Source organism: Periophthalmus magnuspinnatus, chromosome 16, assembly GCF_009829125.3.
Source record: "Periophthalmus magnuspinnatus isolate fPerMag1 chromosome 16, fPerMag1.2.pri, whole genome shotgun sequence".
NCBI classification, from domain to species: Eukaryota; Metazoa; Chordata; class Actinopteri; order Gobiiformes; family Gobiidae; genus Periophthalmus; species Periophthalmus magnuspinnatus.
This window is the reverse complement of record NC_047141.1, coordinates 15,737,441-15,758,025: the sequence shown is the minus strand read 5'-3', so window position 1 is coordinate 15,758,025 and position 20,585 is coordinate 15,737,441. Positions and strand designations below refer to the sequence as shown.

At 39.4% G+C, this 20,585-nt stretch overlaps 1 protein-coding gene across 2 annotated transcripts in view; it reads left to right on the top strand.

The window, feature by feature from the left end:
* Positions 1–20,585, top strand: part of grik5 (glutamate receptor, ionotropic, kainate 5) — a 108,038-nt gene that overhangs the window by 70,715 nt on the left and 16,738 nt on the right. For both annotated transcript variants that reach the window (XM_055227601.1, XM_033980801.2), the window contains 9 exons: positions 1,282–1,443; positions 2,053–2,217; positions 6,001–6,098; positions 6,384–6,549; positions 12,095–12,273; positions 13,932–13,985; positions 15,532–15,690; positions 15,996–16,148; positions 19,800–19,904. In XM_055227601.1, the coding sequence (XP_055083576.1) occupies positions 1,332–1,443; positions 2,053–2,217; positions 6,001–6,098; positions 6,384–6,549; positions 12,095–12,273; positions 13,932–13,985; positions 15,532–15,690; positions 15,996–16,148; positions 19,800–19,904 (1,191 nt within the window). In that variant the 5' untranslated portion in view covers positions 1,282–1,331. The remainder of the gene's footprint in view (positions 1–1,281; positions 1,444–2,052; positions 2,218–6,000; positions 6,099–6,383; positions 6,550–12,094; positions 12,274–13,931; positions 13,986–15,531; positions 15,691–15,995; positions 16,149–19,799; positions 19,905–20,585) is intronic.

Genomic DNA, 20,585 nt, shown 5'->3' with positions numbered 1-20,585 from the left:
GACCATTGGGAGTACCAGGTACTAGTGCGTCCACAACAGTAGCCACATTACTTTATTTCCAATCTACAGTTCTCTAACAGATAATTAAAGTACATTTTTAAAGAATTACAAAATTACATCAAAAATTACCCTCTTAAATAGCAAAAAAAAACAAAACTCATGCACGCACATGTAACATACTATGTCTTCTCCAGTCTACGCCTAAGCACTTGTCAAGGGTCAAAGTGTATCCCTCCATCTCCCTGGGTCAATGAAAGGCCATGAACTGGCTTTTTCCAAACTGTCAAACCTGCCCTGTTTCAGTCTGGGGAGATTGAAATGTTCCCTGGTCAGCACCCTCACTCCCTAGCTCCTCTCTTTGAGTAGCCTTTCAGACTCCGCCCTCCAGCACCCTGCCACTACCCTGTCTGCTCATCACCCAACGCTCCTCTGTTCTCACCTTGTCCACCCTTCATCTCCCTCTCTGCCACCTTGTCATCTTGTCAGTCTCTGTCACTTTTAGCTTATGGGGTCTCTGGAGTCGGCTCTCTGTTTCTGTTTGGAGGTGGAGGTACGTACATTGAAAGCCCCCCTCGTTGGCTGTGTAGAATTCTGTCAGATAGAAAAGCATTGGAGGTGGTTCTGGTGTGTGCTTGCCACTCCACTGATGTGAGTACAGTAGTGCGGGCCTGTGTGTGTGTCAGTTGTTGAGATGCTCGTCTTTGAACTGCCTCAGTAGAGCCGCTAAAGGCTGAGTGCTGTCACTTGTAAATGGCAGACTGGCACACAGGAGACCCGAGCGGTGCACAGTGTCTGTTTTATTATGAGAAAGCCTTATGCATGAGTAAAGGGTAAATATCACAGCTCTGTATGAATGTTTACCCTCAGGGCTGTCAAATAATTTCAAAAGTAAAGTCCACTCTGAGCTGGGAAGAGTGGACAACAATTGCAAGTAAAAAAAGTTGCTTAAATTTTTCACTTGCACTTAATTTTTGTACTGTTGGTAGATATTGTTTGCTCAGTTGTGGGTTAATTTAGTGTTTAAGATTAACCCATCTCTACTCGAGTATTGAACAGCATGTGACTCTTTTTCCTTGGTAAAAAAATGAAGCATGTAACATATTTACAGTCAATTTATGTTAAAATGTACAAAAATATATGACATAAATATACTGAAAATGTATTCTTTTGTGGTGGCATCAGTATTGTATTGCATTCCTGAGGAGTTATTTTTTTTCTCTAACATGTGCATATAATTGGTGTGCATGAGTCAGTAATAAAGAGCATGGCTGTCCTTCTCAGGTGGTGGTACAGGCAGCCAGCAGACCATTCTCCATGAGGAGCAGTAGAAGATGCCAGCTCTGCCAGCACTGCTGCTGTCAACACACTTCCTGTCCTTTCTGCTAGTCACTATGGCGCCACGCTCCCTCAGTCAAGCCCCTCTCCTCTCTTCTGTCCGCATGGGTAAGTGTTCAACACAGTGTGCACTTCACCGTACTCTGGTTTGCTGGAGTCTCATCGTACCTGGACCAAAACATAGAACAAAAAACACCTACTAGATAAAAATGACAAATAAGAAGAGAAAGTAACATCAGGTATAAATGTATCACCACCATGAAATGATGAAATGATGGCTCAGACACTGTTCAATCATTCATTCTATCATTTTGAACAAATTTGTCTCCAAACTGCAATGAAACTCAAAAGCGCTCCCCTTGTGAAGTGACATTGCCAAACATCATGTTTTATTGTTATTTTACTCCATCTAAATCGTCTTGAGTGTCAAAAATGTCTGCTGGCACATTTGTCATTGCCATGACTCAAACATCAAAAAATAGAGTGGCTGCAATAAATCCAATGTGCATAATCTTAAAGTTATTTAGGGTATTTTCATCCATGACATTACATTTTACATACGTTTGTTTTCATTTTTATATAAAATATCAGTTTTCAGATGTCAACAACCTGAATCTATTTACTTATTGTGAAAAGTGCGTCCCCTCTATAGCAACTCACTCACTTCCTGGTTCCTTCTGCCTGCTCTTTTCTTGTTTGTTTGTTTCCCCTGTGCAGCAGCAATCCTGGATGACCAGTCGGTGTGTGGGCGAGGGGAGCGGCTGGCGCTGGCTTTGGCCCGGGAGAACATCAACAGTGTGATGGAGGGTCCCACTCGAGCCCAAGTGGAGGTGGACATCTACGAGCTGCAGAAAGACTCTCAGTATGACACCACTGACACTAGTGAGTGTGCCACACATTTCAGACACAAGATGACAGTGGGTTGTGCTGGCCTGGAAGGGTCTGAAAACAAAAGTCAGTATGAAAATACAAATTCATCTATTTCTAAAGTCCATGTTACAGATTGAGAGCAGTGATTATTTATAATTTTTCTCTACAAGGCTTCATAAAGAAAGAGTTTTTTTTCTTCTTTTATTGTAGTTCTGGTTTAATGCAGTATTTGTGGCCAGGATTGTGGTATTCATTTTGATTTTACCAATCATTGCTTTATCCCTACTGTTGCAAAGCTTTATTTACTGTAAAATTGCGCCTTTAAAGTAGATTTGATAAGGTTTCACTTGGTTGCATTCTTAGAAAGTACTTACAGGGTCAACGCAATGCATTTAGACTTTATTTTAGAAAAACTACAACTTGGAGAGTGCGGGACATATCCACAGTATTACACTTGGTCTCCTTTAAAGGGTAAAGTATGATGAAAAAGTGATTGGATCCAGTTCCAATGCCAAAACGACTCATGACTGATGATTTGTTTCTTGATTTGTTACAGAAATTTCTTTTAAATCAATCCTTTGCTCCTGAGATCAACTCAAAATCTAAAATATCTTGCAAAACAGTTTGTGAGTGTGTGGGACTTAACACACATGCCCAAACAAAGGTGTTGTTTTTATGGGCTTAATCATTGGTCATTACAGGCTGATGTGATCACAGTCATAGTGCTCTATCTTTGCAGTTCATAACTTTCTGTAATATTAAGTATGTGATAATGCAAATATTAGCATAAACACAAAATTACTTCTTTTGTATAGGATGCTGCTACCCTATTAGTTAAAGCTTCCAGTAATTAGTTGAATAAAGACACACCAGCATGTTTGGTGTGACTGGGAACCAGTAAGTGCTTGCACTGATTAGGTTACATGTCATTGGAGACCATTAATGGCCCACTCTGCTTGTCTCATTAAAAAAGCGTGGAACAGTGCCCTGCAGTAACAGCTGGCAAAGTGTGGCGGGCAAACCATGACAACAGCAAATCATCAAATACTAATACAGTTCAGCAACACGGGCCAGCTCAAACAAGGCCGGTGCCACTGAGGTCACCCTATTAAAATAATATTGTTATAGGATGGTATGGGTTTTGTGAAGACAAAAAAAACTATTATATTTTGTGAGACTGTATTCTCTATATTTACCTGAAGGTTTGAAAATGTTGAAAAGTTGCCAAGTGCAACTTTAAATATTATTTATCTAGAATGTAAAAGTAATCAAATTTTGGTGAGTATGACATCACCACTGATAAGTGTGAGTGGGCAGAGCATCAATTTAGCAAATCCTCAAATACTAATATCATTCAGTTGTACAATTCTAACCAATGTCATGACCCTTTGGGCACTAGTACTGTACTAGAAATGTCAAACTCATTTTAAAAGGGAATTGCTCTATATCGATGTTGATACCAGAATGACAATAAATCACACTCTTTTACATACAATGGAATCTCATTTTCAGTGCTCACTTTTAGAGGTTTCTTTAATACCATTGTCTTATGCGAGTCAGGACTATTCTAAAACTATTCAGAGAATGGTTAAAATGGTTGCTTTGTACTATTATGCTAATTGTTTTCAGTATGAATACTTCAAATGATTACTGTATCTAGTTTTGATATCAAATAGTATCAAATCATCTTTTTTTACAGCTCTCATGGGCCAGACACCTTATAAAAATGCATTGATGCACTGTTGTTTTTAAGAAAAGCAGTGGCAGAGAGAAGACACTGTTGTACTGGTCTTGTTCTAATAGGTCAAGGACTCTGCTACAAGCTACGGCAAAATGTCTGTGTGTTTTTTCCAAGGTTAGGGTTGTGCGTGCCCTTGACCACTGGGCAGGACGCTCTGACAGAATATTCGCTCTTGGGGTCTTTATGAATGGAAAACGCTCATCATCGTTTACACACACATATATCCTAAGCCCACACGCCTCTCTCCATCCCTCTCCAGTCCTCTTGCTTGGGCACACACTTAATCACCAGTTCCCACACACCAATCTAACGCACACAGCAGATTTCCTTCCACCGACGTGAACACTCCATCACACGCGGGGCGCAGGGAAACAAGTGGTGCGGACTGAAGAAGACTAATTGGGACGAATTAAAAGACCGAACCAAATATACCAAAACGAGTGGAGCTTAATGACTATCAAAATAAGTGTGACGCGGATCTGCTGTGATTGGGAAGCCACTGAGAAAATGAACTGTGCAAAGATAGCAGTGAAAAAACACACCACTTAAAATTGTATGTTAAAAATGGCAGCCTTGAGTTTTAACAAAGACAGATGATGAGCATGCTTTCCTGTTTCCTCTTCCATCACATGAATACCAACAAGCACTAGATACTATTGCTTTGGTTCTGTCTATTAATGTTTTATAATTAATGCACTATGCCTAAAATGCTGCCACTTTTTCACTTTCCAATCTAATGGATTGGAAAGGATTGTAGTTTACAGTGGTTCAAGCAGTTGAGTAGTTGTCCTTATTAGTTCTAAATAATATCTTCGAATCCAAAACCTGCACCACAATAGGTGGTAGTCTTAGCTCAAGATCTGGAGATGGCGCCCACTGCTCCTGACAAGTTGCCCCAGCAGCATTAAAGGATGGATCAAATGCAGCAGACACATTTCTCTAAGGGGACAGTAAAGTGTACCTTAACCTTGAGATTGTGTCCATAGGCAAGACACTTTGATGAAGATGACTTTGATTGTGTGACTTGTGATGACTGAAGCCATAGGAATCAAATGGCAACCATAATTGCTTCCTAATCCTGGATGGAGGATGGAGGATGTGTTACTATATTTAACTATGACTGTTAAGTGTTTTGTTGTTTTTTTTTCTTTTTTTTCTTGTCCTGTGTGTACCAGTGAGTTAGAGGAACAAACAAAAAAAACAAAACAAAAAAAAACAAAAACAAAAAACAACTACTATGGATACAGGGCAATAATATTTGATTCCATTGCCTTTTGTCTAGATGATTTGATTATAATCTCAATCTCAACATAGCATAGAAATGGAGGAAAGGGCAGTTTGTTCTTGTTACTTTGTCAGTCGTCATATGATTCCAGCTCTGCTTTATTGATCAGCATCACAAACAGCAGGCTGCTCAATTAGCCAGGTATATAGAGAGCAGGAGACTAGCCTGTCTTTTCTCCTCTCACTCCTAATCACTCACACATCTGCTGGGAATTTAAGCTTGTAGATTTTAAACTAGTGAGCTCCCACTGATACATGCTGTGCTCTCAAGCTTACCTAAATGAAAAAAAAAAAAAAAAGATTGAGTTAAAAGCCATCTCATTGCAGTTATGTGCTGTGATAAAGCATTGTTATATTGTTTCCTGATTCAGGTAACAGTCTCTCAAGTCTGAACGCCACTTCCAGCTCTTGCTTTACCAGTCTGTCAGCGTTGTTCAAACACACATATAATAACTAAAAATCATTAAAAAGCTTGACGTTCTAAACAAGTGAATAATAGCAGTAGGCAACCCGTGGGCTGCCCCGCTGTAGTCCTCCGAGTATTTATCTCCAAATAAATCAGCATATAATGAGACAGATTGCGCAGCTACAATGGAATCAGGGGCTTAACTCAAATTTAAATGCCACAATTTAAAATCTCCACACTTCTCCCCCAGCACTGCGCCTACTGTATGCCAACTCTGTCATCAGAATGCAGGGGAGAATACAGCCCCATGCCTCTGCATAGCTAATTCTCATTTATTTTCTCTCTCTCTTTTTTTTTGTTGCAGTGTGTCAGATTCTACCCAAAGGCGTCGTCTCTGTCATCGGTCCCGCCTCTAGCCCCGCCTCTGGGTCAACTGTCAGTCATATATGTGGAGAAAAAGAGGTGAGTGCATGGGAAGTAAGTTCATTATTACTCTATGCCGAATAAATGCTAGCTCACATCTTGCCTTTAGATATCATGATAAAAGCGTCTTGGGAATTTTCTAAGCCACATAATTAATAGCGATCTTTTCCTATATTTCCCCCCGTAGCCTTTTATCCTCGGGTCTCTCTGTTCTCTGCTTCTGCCGTTTTGTCTCATCTTTCACCCTCCAGACTCATTAATGGATTTTCCTTATATAGTTTGCGTGCATGTGTATGTTTAATCTTGTCTATCCTCACATGACAGATCCCACATGTAAAGATCGGCCCGGAGGAGACTCCTCGCCTGCCCTACCTTCGCTTCGCCTCCGTGACGCTGTACCCTAGCAACGAGGACTTAAGCCTGGCCATAGGAGCCATCTTGCGATCCTTCAGCTACCCATCAGCCAGCCTCGTGTGCGCCAAGGCGGAGTGTGAGTGAACTCTTCAATTTAAAATATAACATTTGTGTTATGAATAATTTAGCACCAGTAAAAAAATACTAACCACAGCAATTTGTGCCCGGATTTTAAAATCAATAGCCTGGAGATTGCTTTGACACTGTATAATCAAATGTAATTTCAGTTGACTCAAATTGAACTGAAAGAGATGCTACTTTATGATTTAACTTGTTATTATAAAAACACATTCGGTGCACCATAACATCTCTCTACGATCTCTATTTTGATGATTTTTGTTAAATATTAACTTGAAAATGTTGAAAGATTTAAGACTTGAACAACTATAACTACTAAGTATAGGCCTATTTTAAACTCATGAAGGAAATCAAGGCAATTCAGATTCATTCATCTAAATAAAGTAGATTTAATAACAGGAAACATGGTTGTAAAAGACACCTCTATGGACTCCTTGGGGTAAACCGAGGACACTGCCGGAAATTTGGCAAAAATACTGCAAAATGTGAATATTCAATTTCTTCCACCAGGACTTGGATGAATGGGAGCATAATTTGTCTGCATTGCCCAACCTGGACTCTGATCATGTGGTATAATCCTGACAGTTATTTCCTCATAAGTAAGATATACTCCACATACTTTACAAGTATTTTTGAAGTCAAGCAGGTTCCAGGTTGGTGCAGTGGTTTGCATTGTCACCTCTCCCCAGTCCTCCCTTTGATCCTCAGCTGGAGGGCCTTTTCTTGGGGTTCCTTCTCTCCAGTGGGATGTTAAAATTTAAAATTAGTCAAAAAATGTTCACCCACCTCTTCCATAGTCGAATAGAAACTCCGGGTGAGTGAGGTCTCTAAATTTACAGCGCTGTGGATGGATGTTTTCTGAGGTGTGAAAGAATAACCTTAGGGCTTCAATAAATGGATTTTTCAGTTTTATTATAAACAAATCCGGGAAAGGCTAGTAAATGGGCCAAGGATAAGATGATTAGTTTTGGTGTGAATCCAGATTGCTGTTACGGGTTTTAAGGAATCCTTGTCCAATTTTAGATACTTGAATTTTGTAGGTTATATTGTGAGGTATAGCCTTTACCCCTGCACTAGTACCCTGGACTTTATCAATGTGGATATTATGATCAGTTCTTGGCAGAAGTCTAGTTTTGTTTCCTTTTAAAGATTTTGTATCTCTGCACAGTAAAGCGCTCATTTGTTCATATCCTTTCTTAAAAAAAAAAAGTTCAAGTCTTTTGCGCTGTACTGTACTCCCTGCTGTACTGCCTCCTTTTGTTTATGTGCAGATGCCAGCGTGGGAAGGTTGATACATTTCTCTTTTGTTGTGCGGATATGACTATTTTCCCTTCTCTTGGACACTCATTTTGACAATCTGGTCGCAGAGTTCCGTCTGTAGACAAAGTTCAGAACAGAGCTCACACACCACGGCCATTCTATTACCTATGCCCCCGCTCACTACGTCTCTTATCCACCTCAGAGGGTTGTTAGGCCAAGCCAATTTAATAAATATTCCCTTTTTTGAAATGCCTTCTACTATTGGAGGAACATAGGGGATATTTGGCTTAACTTGCCAGGCATTCAGAGAGCTTTAACATCACAGGGGATTTGGGGCTTAGTCACCAGTCCTTTTTATTTTCATTTTGAAAGACTGCATTATTGATTTATTATGTACTCCCACCATCAAGAGTCATGGGATTTCAAAAAGCTTGGCGTGATTATGACTATAGCACTTGTACTGACTGTTATGAGTAAAACAGCATTCTACACTTGCAAAATTAAATAGTAAAGGAGTCGTTATGTAGTTAAATAATGACTGGAAAAATGAGGGATAGAGGAAGCAAGCCAGTAGCTGTCTGCATGTTACACACACATAACAGAATTAAACATCTCGCCACCAGTGTGCGGAATAGATAACATAGTTTTGACAATGGAAAAGCTTGCCAGTATTCAAAAACACTCATTGGGATTCTGTCTCAGTTTTCTTCCAATTCTTTGTGGAGTTGTTATTTCATTGAACTAAAAAGATGTTTTAAATGGCATCTGATGTTTTGTAGAGTTTTGATGGAGAGTTGAATGGTTAGATGAGAGGCAGTTCCATCTCAAGGCTTTCAGTCCTCATAGATATCAGAGGCTGGAGATTTTGCTGATAGTTAGCATCCGGAGGACTGCGGCAGAGGCAGGGGTGTGCGCTGTGTAATATATTTGGCTTGAAGGTGATCTTTACAAGGTTATCACTCTCGCAGATTCTGACCCACTTGGCTGCGCTATCTATCGCCATGGAGCTGGTTGCCATGGCGGCGGGATAGGTGCTAACTGCCACTCAACAGGCTTGTTCCCGGCTCCGAGAGGCTGTGTACGGGATCACTTTGTCTTCATGTCTTGTTTGAATGCGTTATGTACATGTGTGCATCATTGACTAGGTCTTTTATAGCACAGCAGAGGGACAACGCCAATTCTGGAGTTTTTCATGTCACAATCAGTATTTTATGTTCCATCTCATTCCCAAAATAAGAAGTTCTTTGACAAAATATGTCCTTTGACTATTTTAGCATGGGTCCTTTTGAAATAGAGTAAGACAATAGACACTTTTAACATTTGAAAAATGTCTTTTTGTAGGCTTATACATTTTTAAAAACTGGAAAATACAGGATCACTGAAATCGTAGTAAGCCAATATTAAAGACAAATGCTCAAAACTACCACTACCACTGTCACTGCTGCCATGAAACTAGTACTTCCATAACTACTATATGGCTTCCATGTCTTGACACTGTGGCCAATGCTGTATTTAAAGCAGTATGTACTGTCACTAGGTACTGCATTGATTTTCTGTGTACTCGTCTTTTATAAGCACTGCAGTGGTCCACCACCAGAAAATACGTGCCACTATTTCTCTTATATTCATCTTGTTTACTTCATCTTAGCGTTCTGTGTCCAAATGGTGTCTGTTTTTTGTTTTCTGACAGAATCATGCCCCTGTTAAAAAGTCAGACAGTCCAAATGCATTTTAATTAAAAACATATTTAGAGACCAGAGAATTTGGTCAGTGGCATTTGTAAAATGAATTCACCATTTGCCAGCTTTTGCATATTTTGACATGGGAAGGTTCTGAGGGTGTCTGTCTCTGGGTCACATTCTGAGCATAATTCGATTAGGCAGTTTTTTTGCGGGTTGGATGAGGAGGACTGAGGAGGAGACAGGAATGAGAGAGACTAAACACAGAGGTAGCAGATAGAGAGGTTACGGGCTTATAGTAGAGTGAGTGAGGGGAGGAAAGGAAGCTGTGAAAGTGCATTGATTTTTTCCCTCCTTCCTCAAACTAATTAAAGTTTTGGCCTGGTTCAGTGATTACCCCACTGCTTACAGAGGCTTTCTCCTGCTGAAGGGCTCCGGTGCTCTACCTCTCTCTTTTCCTACCTCCTCCTCCCTTCACACTAGATGCCAGCCCACTTCCACTTATTTACATAGCTAGGGGTGCTTTACTAGGGAATTACAATTAGGGAGCAGCAGGGTTGACTTTCTAGAGAAGACTTATTTTGTGCATGATGTCAAGTGAGCCTTGACTGCCATTGGTTATACTCCATTTGAAGAGGAATTCACTTGAAGTGGGCAAATCTTCTTGAGCAGGGTATTTCGTTCATGCTGTGTCCGTGCGTACCCGTCCATCTCATGAATGGATTATTGAGAAATCCAGCCTTTGACAGTTATTTGATTATTTTTCTGAAAATCTACACCACATGTGAGGAGATTGTGTATAATTCATAGTACAGTAAAAGAGTCTGGACGTTAGACAGAAAGTGCATCATAATGGAAGAGTATGTGCCAAGGCTCAGGACTCATCTACATTTATTATTGCATTCAAAGCAGGCTTTTCTTTTCTTTCTTTTTTTTTTTTTCTTGGCTCTGCCCAAACAAATGTGAATTAATTTTTTAAAGGATATCAGTCTAGACCGGTGTTTTATGATGTCAAGAGATTTATGATGCGGCACTCAATACTTCAATAATCCAAACCATGCCAGATATGAGCTCTTTTCTCAGCTCAGCGTGTGACCTTAAAAGACGGCAATAAGTGTAGTTACAAAATCAAAACAATTGAAACAATCATCCCAAAAGGTTTTGACAAGGACATCAAGTTGATGGAATTTTAAATTGTTATATAAAAAAGAACATTTTGTAATGTAAATTAAACAGGGTCTTGGTTAATAAAATGATTGTGTGTTATAGTGTGTGCTAGTTCAATTCATTTCAATTCATTTTATTTTTGTAATGCCCAAAATCACAACAACAGTTGTCTCGAAGTGTGTTCATGTTTTGGTTGATGGGGGAAACCGGAGTAACTGAAGGAAACCCATCCAGAAACGGGGAGAAACATGCAAAACTCCACCCAGAAAGGCCTGGGTGACCCGGGGATTGAACCAAACCTTCTTGCTGTGAGGCATGAGTGTTGCCACTCAGCCACCGTGCTGCCTACACACAAAAACAAACAGGAAAATCAAACAACAGGAAAAATCAGACAAAACAAGAAAAATCGGCCAGGCGAGGAGAAGGGAGGGGGGCGGAGGAGGGCTAGGCGAGGAGGAGGAAGACCAGGTGAGGAGAAGGAGAGCCGGGCGAGGAGAGGAGAGCCGGGCGAGGAGTAGTTCATTAGTTAGTTGTCTATTTTTATAGCTACACTGAATATTTTCTGGCAAAATGTACTTTTCACATTGACATAAAAAAATAAATAAAAAATACAGGAGTTTTACTTTTTTTTTTTTTTTTTTGCATAATCTAAAAATAAATAAATTCACGTTCACTCAACACTTTGAATGACAAAACAAAATATTTACAAAATCTGCTTTTTTTTTGCTTGCAACTAAATTGTTTGTTGTTTGCGTTGTCATTATATTGTTTAAGTTTTTTCATTTTGCTGAAATCTTCATTTTCAAACAGTCACCTACTTGCATGCTACGCTTGTGTGTTATTTAAACTAAACAGCACTCCAAAACCCAAGTGAAACCCTAAAATCTTTGTGTAACAGAACTAGAAAAATACCTTGTTAAATTCAGTGCTTCTTTCAATTGTTGTAAAAACACAAGAATTCTTTGTGTGTGCAAATAAATGGAACCTATTCTGGAATAAACAGAGAATTGTCGGCTTCCCTGGCATAAGTATAAAGGGTTATAGACCAAATGCCGTCACAGTATACAGCAACAAAATGATTAATTTTGCTCCTAATCCAGAAGTATGGCCGCTTTCCAGATGGCTCTGAAATACAATATGTCAAGAATGTTTCTCATCCAGCTTACAAACATGAAAACAAATATCAAGGGCTAAAAACAGTATCCTTGGCAGAGGTCATGTTGAATAAAGAATAAAGCCTCACTGAGAGAGCAGAGTCAGTGCACACTGTTGAATCCCACTGTAATGCTCTTGCTTATTTCCAACACATTTGGATGAACTGTTGATCACGCCCTATAAAGTGACAGAAATAGGGGCAGTCAAGGATGAAGGAGGGTCCCACTGTCCTCCCATTGGGGTGTGTGAGTGGTGTTTATATGGGCTTGTGCCGTGTTTCAGGCCTGCTCAGACTGGAGGAGTTGGTGCGCCGCTTCCTCATCTCCCGGGAGACACTGTCAGTCCGTATGCTGGATGACAACATGGACCCCACACCGCTGCTCAAGGAGATCCGTGACGATAAGGTGGCCACCATCATCATCGATGCCAACGCCTCTGTGTCCTACCTCATCCTCAAAAAGGTTAGTTTGAGACTTAACAAGTGTAGAAAATTTGATTGCTTTCCTCTGTAAAGGGAAGGATCTGACACTTATCCAACTATTCTTGGCCAGAGCAATGGTGAATGTTTACAGTGTGTGGGTTTACTCACAGCCATAAAGGGTTTAAATCTGAGGCACAGCGTTGCCAACCAATGAACCAACAACAGCTTGCTTTTCTTTTGCCATTCTCTTCTGTATAGTATATATCTCACATTTCTTTGATTAGTTTTGTCAGTGTTTGATAGGGATAATGCTCATTTGGACAAGTATCATACTAAAAAGTCACATCAACTGGACAGAAATTAACCTTTCCTGAACAACTTTAGAATGATCTTGAGCTGTATCAGAACAAGTATAAGACCACATAGATCTGATATGAGACCTCTTGGTAATATAAAATAAACTACTACAATTCAGTCGTGAAAATGACATTGTTGTCTTTTTATCATCATCATGATATTGGAATCGGTATTAAGCATTGAGTCTATCCCTTAGTATTGAAATTGAGTTTGAAATTTCAGTATCTGTTAATCTTGCTGTGAAATAGCATTTAATCAAAACAACAGGACTAACTGACTTTCTCATATAGTCAGATGTCTCAGATGTCTAGCGAGACCATATCATAGTTATGAGCAATGTAACAATACAGAAATGTCATGGCTTGGTTTGGACCTATGATTCTTGGTCCACTCCAGTGCAGTGGATGTTTAATGTTATTATTCTAATTGGGGTAACTCATGAACATTTTGTATTTCATAGAGGGCTTAATATATCTCTTTACAATTTCTTCATAATGAGTTAACTGTTTGATGCCTATGTGTGAGCTGCATTAGAGCATTTTGTTTGTGTGGATTCTTTACAGTAGCTTGAAACATTTACTTGTTGGAAATGCTTACATGCTGTTTCCAACTCTCTGCTTTGTCTGTATATAAAGTCCACCCTTTTTAATTGATATTGCCGGCATATTTTTCAAGTTTCACTGGGATTTCTTTTCAATTCATTCATGTAATGCAAATGTATGGTGCACATTTTCTATACCAATACTGCAACACCATTACATAGAAGCACATTTCTAAACGAAAACTAAAAGCTTTAATTTGTGCCGTAGTGCTCATTGCCACTGGTATCATTTACACTCTGTTTATCCAAAATGAGCACTTAAAATTCCCTCTCACTCTAAATGTCTCACTGGAATTGCCTTAACATCTTATTTCTACATTCAGTGCCTAGCGGATCTGCATTGTAAAAAACAGCATTTCCCGCATATCTCCTTGGGACCCGCTCTCACTCTTAAAGACATTAGTCGACATGTTTGTGGTGGGCTGCAGCACAGATGTTACAGAGGCTGAATCAGGAAACACTTTGCCCGTAGCCAGTGAGTCAGGCCAGCTTTTGCGTATGAGATGTCCGCCCTTTAACCAAATGTCCTATGATAAAAAAAACTAAAACTGTGATTAACGTATTCTATTGCTTTCCTCTTTTATCCCGCCTCTGCTCCTGTGTACCCTCTGACGGCCCATTCCATCAATCTTTCTATCTCACATTATGTTCACCTGACTGTTCCTTATTTTACTCTTTTATTGCTAACATTATTTTTCTACCTGTCTACCTCCCTCCTTCTCTCTCTCTCCCTCCTGCAGGCATCAGAGCTCGGGATGACATCAGCGTTTTACAAGTACATCCTAACCACCATGGTAAGAGTACACACATCCTCCCACCACCCTCTCGTCTGTCCCTTTATGGGCGAGCAAAAGGTTGCAGTGTCGCAGATGAAGTGATAAGGGAGAGGAAGGGGAGCAGCTGTGGTACCATAAGATATGTATAGACAGGGTTGTAGGTAAAGGTGATGACAGATGTGCTGTGGCCTTTTTTTTATTTTTTTCTTCCCCACCAGCCGTCTCCTGTTAGGTTTTTCATCTCACGCTTTGATATACTCCCCTCGCTTCCTTCCATTTGAATTAATGTGTCACTTTATGCAGCACTCCTTGATTTTTATTTTCTTCCCCTCTCCGCCCTCAGTATGCTCTTCCTCTTTGAAAAAAAAAAAAAAAATCCACTGGAGTCATTTCCATCAGCCTCCTCTCCACCCCTATCAGTGTTTCCCCCTCTTTTAGGGGCTGTATATATCGTTTCTTCTTCTCTTCGTTGGAGATTAGATGTGTCACTCCCTCTCCTCTGTAGCGCTTTTTTCTTCATCGCAATCTCCCTTCCTACACATTTATTTTTCCATGGTAAAAATTTGATACACTGTCAACACTGTCATTCACCTGGATTTTACGTCTTTGCCTGAACCAAAGTGGGAGAAATTGTGCTTCGAGAGATGGGTGGAGGTGTGTGACTCCATGAATGAATACATGAATCAGTGTTATTCAATTAATATGTCTTTACTGATCTTCTGTATCTCCTTACATTAATTTATGTGCTTTAGAACCAGGCAAAAGCGCTTATACTTGATAGTGTGCAGTCCATAAAACATTGTTCTCATTTACTTTAATTAAAACGTTATCTAACCTTATTGCATATTAAACAGCTTTTCAATTACCCAAGGATCACAGAGATTATCAAAAGATTTTAACATGTAAAGCAGGTCAAGCATCAGTCACATTACACCAGGTGGTCTGACCTTGAAATTATAATGAGCAGAACCTTAAAAGCCTCATTATCAAAGGCTGCTTTAAGCATTAAGGGTGATTATCATCAGACAAATGTAATGTTAACCAAGGAAAAAACAGGAGCAACCTAAAGCACAACAATTGATTACCACATTGATTAGGTCTTACTTGCTTCATTTAGTGAGGCTGAAACAATTACAGGAAGTTGAGATTAATTTGAGTGTATGTGAATTTGGCACCGAAATCATCAGGTCTAGTCTAGTTGAGGTATACGGACACAGAGGAGCACTTCCACTTAATGCAATCACAAACCAAGTGTTTTCAAACTTAGAGGGGATGAGTCCTAAAATATGCACAATTACCCCAATATGCATGGATAAAACATATCACTGTTGTTGGTATATTTTAATGAGGAAAAAAAGTTGAAGAAAAAAGTAAATTGTTCAAAATTGTCACATTGGCATACTCCTTAATAATCTTTATTTCAGTACAGTTAATATTTTTACATGAAATTACCATATAGTGCATAATAAAAAAAAAAAACAGGTGAATTGCTTTATTTATTTTCACGTGTAGTATACCGTCCTTCTACTTTATACAGTCACTACTATCTCACCTTCTCCTCTAGGACTTCCCCCTCCTGAGACTAGATGACATAGTCGACGACCAGTCCAACATCGTGGGCTTCTCCATGTTCAACACCACTCACCCGTTCTACCTGGAGTTTATCCGGAGCCTGAACCTGTCCTGGCGGGAGGGCTGTGACCTGACGTACCCTGGCCCAGCAGTGAGTCCCATTCACACATGCTGTAAACACCCACACATTTTAATAGCTTTGTTTGTTTGCCAAGATACATCAAACTACTTTTTTCCCTCACTGATTCACTGGCCTGTTAGACATATTCAGCTCCAGTCCTCTGCCTGTGTTTAATGGGTATTGATGTATCCATCTGTGTAGGGTCCCCATTGGTTTTGCTCATACCTTACATCTATTCTCTCTCCCAGTATTCCACTTTCATCTCGGTTAACCGTTCAATCAGCGCTTTGTCTCACTCTCATGTTGCTCACCTCTCTGACTTGCCCCTCTTTCAGCTCTCGTCGGCCCTGATGTTTGACGCGGTGCATGTGGTGGTGGGCGCCGTCCGGGAATTGAACCGCAGTCAGGAGATTGGAGTGAAGCCACTGAGCTGCACATCGCCTCAGATCTGGCAACACGGGACCAGTCTCATGAACTATCTGCGCATGGTAAGTGCTTGAGTGTGTGCATCTGCTATATGTCAAGTACAATGTAATTCAGAAAATGTATTAAAGCCATATACTCAAGTGATTAGATAATCCACTCTAGATAGGAGTCACATTATAGTCTAAAAATAACAATGGAAATAAGTAGTGTTTTTGATATCTATATCTATATTCTCTCTCTCTCTCTCTCTCTCTCTCTCTCTCTCTCTCTCTCTCTCTCTCTCTCTCTCTCTCTCTCTCTCTCTCTCTCTCTCTCTCTCTCTATATATATATATATATATATATATATATATATATATATATATATATATATATATATATATATATATATATATATATATATATATATATATATATATAAATCTGCTATGGTGCAGGAACTTTGTAGAATGGTTTTAACCAATCAAATGTTAGTAACGTAATGTGATGTAGCATTCTAGTTCACCATGTCATTGCTAGCTAAAAATATCTACAAAATATCTCACTAGTCTTTATTTAGTACTATTATTATTTATTAATATTATTTATGTATTATTCTCTTTTGGAATGGAAATGCTCAAACAATCGAACTTTTCCAAAATATTCTACTTTATTGATGTAGACCTTGTACATCCTGCCTGATTGTCCTCCTTGATCCATTTCACTTGAGGAAAACCAGGATGTATGTTGTTTGATTTTGTCCTTCCAAATTCAAAAACTAAAATATGATTGTTGTTCTTCTACATCTCTGGTTTGAAATGAAACAAGCGTTATAGTAATTTAGTTACAACCTCCAACTGTCAGTTCCCATATTTGTATTACATTCAAATCAAGACAAAAACAACATTTGGGGAGGAAAAACATGTTTCCTCAGATAACCTCACCTAGACTTGTACAGCTATTTATGCCACAGTACCACCACAGCCTTAAAGCACTAATACTTCATGCCGTATCTAGTTTAATGTGTTCCTGCTGTAATTTTTAATCAGCTAATTATCACAGTGCTAAAAATGTGCATAAAGTACACTCTGTTCCATGCTCATGTCATGCTTGTAACCCCTGTGTTTCTTTCTCTGTCATAACATAAGCCATCCCCGTGAGCTCGTCCCATTGATGACCTGTTGTCAAAGCAACCAGAGACCCATCTCTCATTGCCTCTGCCTGACCGCCCAACATCTGTCTTTGTTAGTCAACATCACGGCATTCTCCATCTTCAGCCCTGTGCCATTCATCATAGACGTGCTAACTGTGCCAGAACCTGAGTGTAGTGTGGAACGGCGAGCGGCAGGTTTGGCTCTTATTAAAAGGGCTGTTGATTTTCCTTCCACTGCTTAGTTTCAGCCTCTCGCTTGGACGCTTCCTCTCAGTTGGTTTAGATGCAGGACTGGTTGGCAGTGTCCACTTTTTCCTAGTGGATAGATAGATAGACCTAATTATGATTGATATTAAGGAAACTGATTAGTTTATTGTAAACATGCAGAGAAAGCTTGGTATGAAAGTGATCAGTTGTGCTCTGTATGTGAGGTAAGCTGATACACGTGAGTATACATAAAGCCCTGTAACTGATTTTTTCCCCTGAGCATCAGGTACAGCGCATTTAAGTGAACCTGATTTTTTTAAATGGAAAAAACAGAAAAATTGTCTTTTTTCAACGGTTTGCAGTGGTCCAAAGTTATGCATTCCAAGCATTATATAATTATACCCATACTTCCTGATCCTCGGACAATAAAACGCTTAATTAAATGCAGACACTATACAGCAGGCTTATTTTGGCCTCAAGAGCTGCTTATACAATATATCTGTACTGGGGCAAGACACATTTTGCTCTAATACATGAACTAAAATTGGGTACAGGCCCTTTAATTGAAATATTCTCAAGCCAACTCTTATAGCCAAGTAGCAAAATTCAGCTTTGGTTAAATTGGGCTAAATGACGTGGATAAGGTGATCAGATGTCCCTCTTTGTGCGGGACTGCACACCATTCTCAGCTCAAATCCTGCATCACACAAATTGGGACTGTGTCCTGCATTTCAATATTGGCAGCACGAACTTAATTTTCATCAACAGAGTATAGACGCCCTGCAGCAGCCACTGCCTGCTCCCCACTTCTATTCATTTGTGTCCACCGTGGTGTCGGGGCATGTGTAATGTGTGATGTGAAACAGGAGAGACACGAGGAGCGCACAGTCACCAGAGCAAAGCGGCAGCCGGAGAGAGTGAGCACACAGCCCATACAGTCTATGGCACTGCCGCTAAAACTCACCTCCACTCTGGCTCTTTGAAGACTGGCTCTGTGACGACTCGTTCTTTCTGTCTCTTTCTTAAAGCTTTAATGACTTAAAGCTTCCCATAACCCTGTCCAAATAAACCCCAGTGAAAACACTAACAATGTACAGACTCAAACTGCACAGGCAGCAGGCTGTCCAGTCCAACGTTATATTTAAGAAAGTCGTTTTTCTTTGGTTCCTGAATTTAAGAATGGGAGAATATATATCTATATCTATATCTATATCTATATCTATATCTATATCTATATATCTATATCTATATATCTATATATCTATCTATCTATCTATCTATCTATATATATATATATATATATATATATATATATATATATATATATATATATATATATATATATATATATATATATATATATATATATACATACATACATACACATAATATACATATATATGTAGCCTATAGTTGATAAGGCTTAATTTGCAAAGTCTCACCGAAGCAAAACGACTATAAACGATATATATATATTCCAACCAGCTGTCCCCCATTTTCACGCATTGTTCCACTTAAACAGAGGTGCTGTCCCACATTTGGTTGGTTTCCATCTAGTCACCCTAGGTGTGGCTCTCCAGCCTCCTGGGTTTTATGGAAAAGTCATCTTCTTCCACTAAAAACATTACAGCCCCTCTGGAGTCAGGACTCCCTTCTGAACGAGATTCCAATCTCAATGGGACAATCCCATTGTAGTAATTTAGTTTCAGGGAACCAGAGTAAATGTGCTGCATTCTTTAAAAGCAATAGGGACATTTTTATGAAATACTGCCTGTTAGCATAATTATTGAGCTAAACATCCATAACTCTATACAACTAAATTGAAAATGACTGCTTACCCATTTCAGAAAGGGCAACAGTAAGTGCATCATACATTTTGTCAGTTTACCCACCCACTATGTTCCTCTTCATTTTGTTGCTGCATTTAGTGTTTATAAAGTTGAATATACTTTGACACACAGTTGCTGACTGGAGGATTTGTGTATTGATTGAATGCAAACAGGAGGGATGATGAAAATTCCACTGATCCAATTTAGTAATCTTTATATTTTTATTAATTTGATACAAATAGTGTGAGGCATAAAAAAAAAAAAAAAAAAAAAAAAAAAAACTTACCTATTCCTGTTAAAAAGGTCATTCCAGAACTTGTGCATATTAATGAATTAAGTAAAATTTTCTGTGTAAATCCTGTTTGAATGAGTGAATAAAACATGAAAGTGGTAGCCACGGTAACCATGGTCCTCTAGAAAAACATACAGTACCATAGTTTAGAATAAATGTGCTGCTGTAGATTACAATAATTCTCATGTTCCTTAACCACATAGGCTCTGCTTCTCCCTTCTTCGCTTTCCTCACTCTCTCTCTCTGCCTGCCAGGTGGAGTATGACGGTCTGACGGGCCGCGTGGAGTTCAACAGCAAAGGGCAGAGGACCAACTACACCCTGCGGATCCTGGAGAAGCACCGTGGAGGCCACAAAGAGGTCAGTACCACCTGTTATCACACAGCAGCAGGTCTGAGCACCCACGGGCTCTGGGGGGGTGGGAGTGGGGGATGGTATAGGGCCCGTGTGATCCCACTGTGCCAGAGGAGACGTTTAACTCTGGAGTCAACATGATATCGTCTCCATGACATCAACCAAATATCATTACAGTTTATCAAGATGGCTTCAATGTGCATGTCTTATAGCCATAGTTATTATTTTGAGATCTGCATGTGCCTAGTCATAACATGGTATTTAACATTATATTAACAATGATATTTTCATTAAACATCTATCATTATCTAACTAACTGCAACATATCACATTCTTGTCACCAAATGTTTGATTGTAAGTTGCCCAAGTAAAACAACATACATGATGGTAATTGTAAGTGTTTTCATTTTGGTGTATTAGTGTAGGGTTGCTGCATGGGATCCAGAATACACACTTTTTCAGTACTTTATGAAGTAAAGTACTGAAACTGGCATTTTAATTTTATTTTTTCAAATGGCCATGATTGACAGGTGGATTAGCCAATTGGGGACATGCATGGCCCATCCCTACTGAAAAAATAAAGGAAAGAAAAATATCACAGCGGGCTAAAAAACTCTGCAGATTTCCGCAGAATCAATGAGTGAAGTACTCAACTCTGTTAATGTGAGGTGAAATAAATTAGATTTT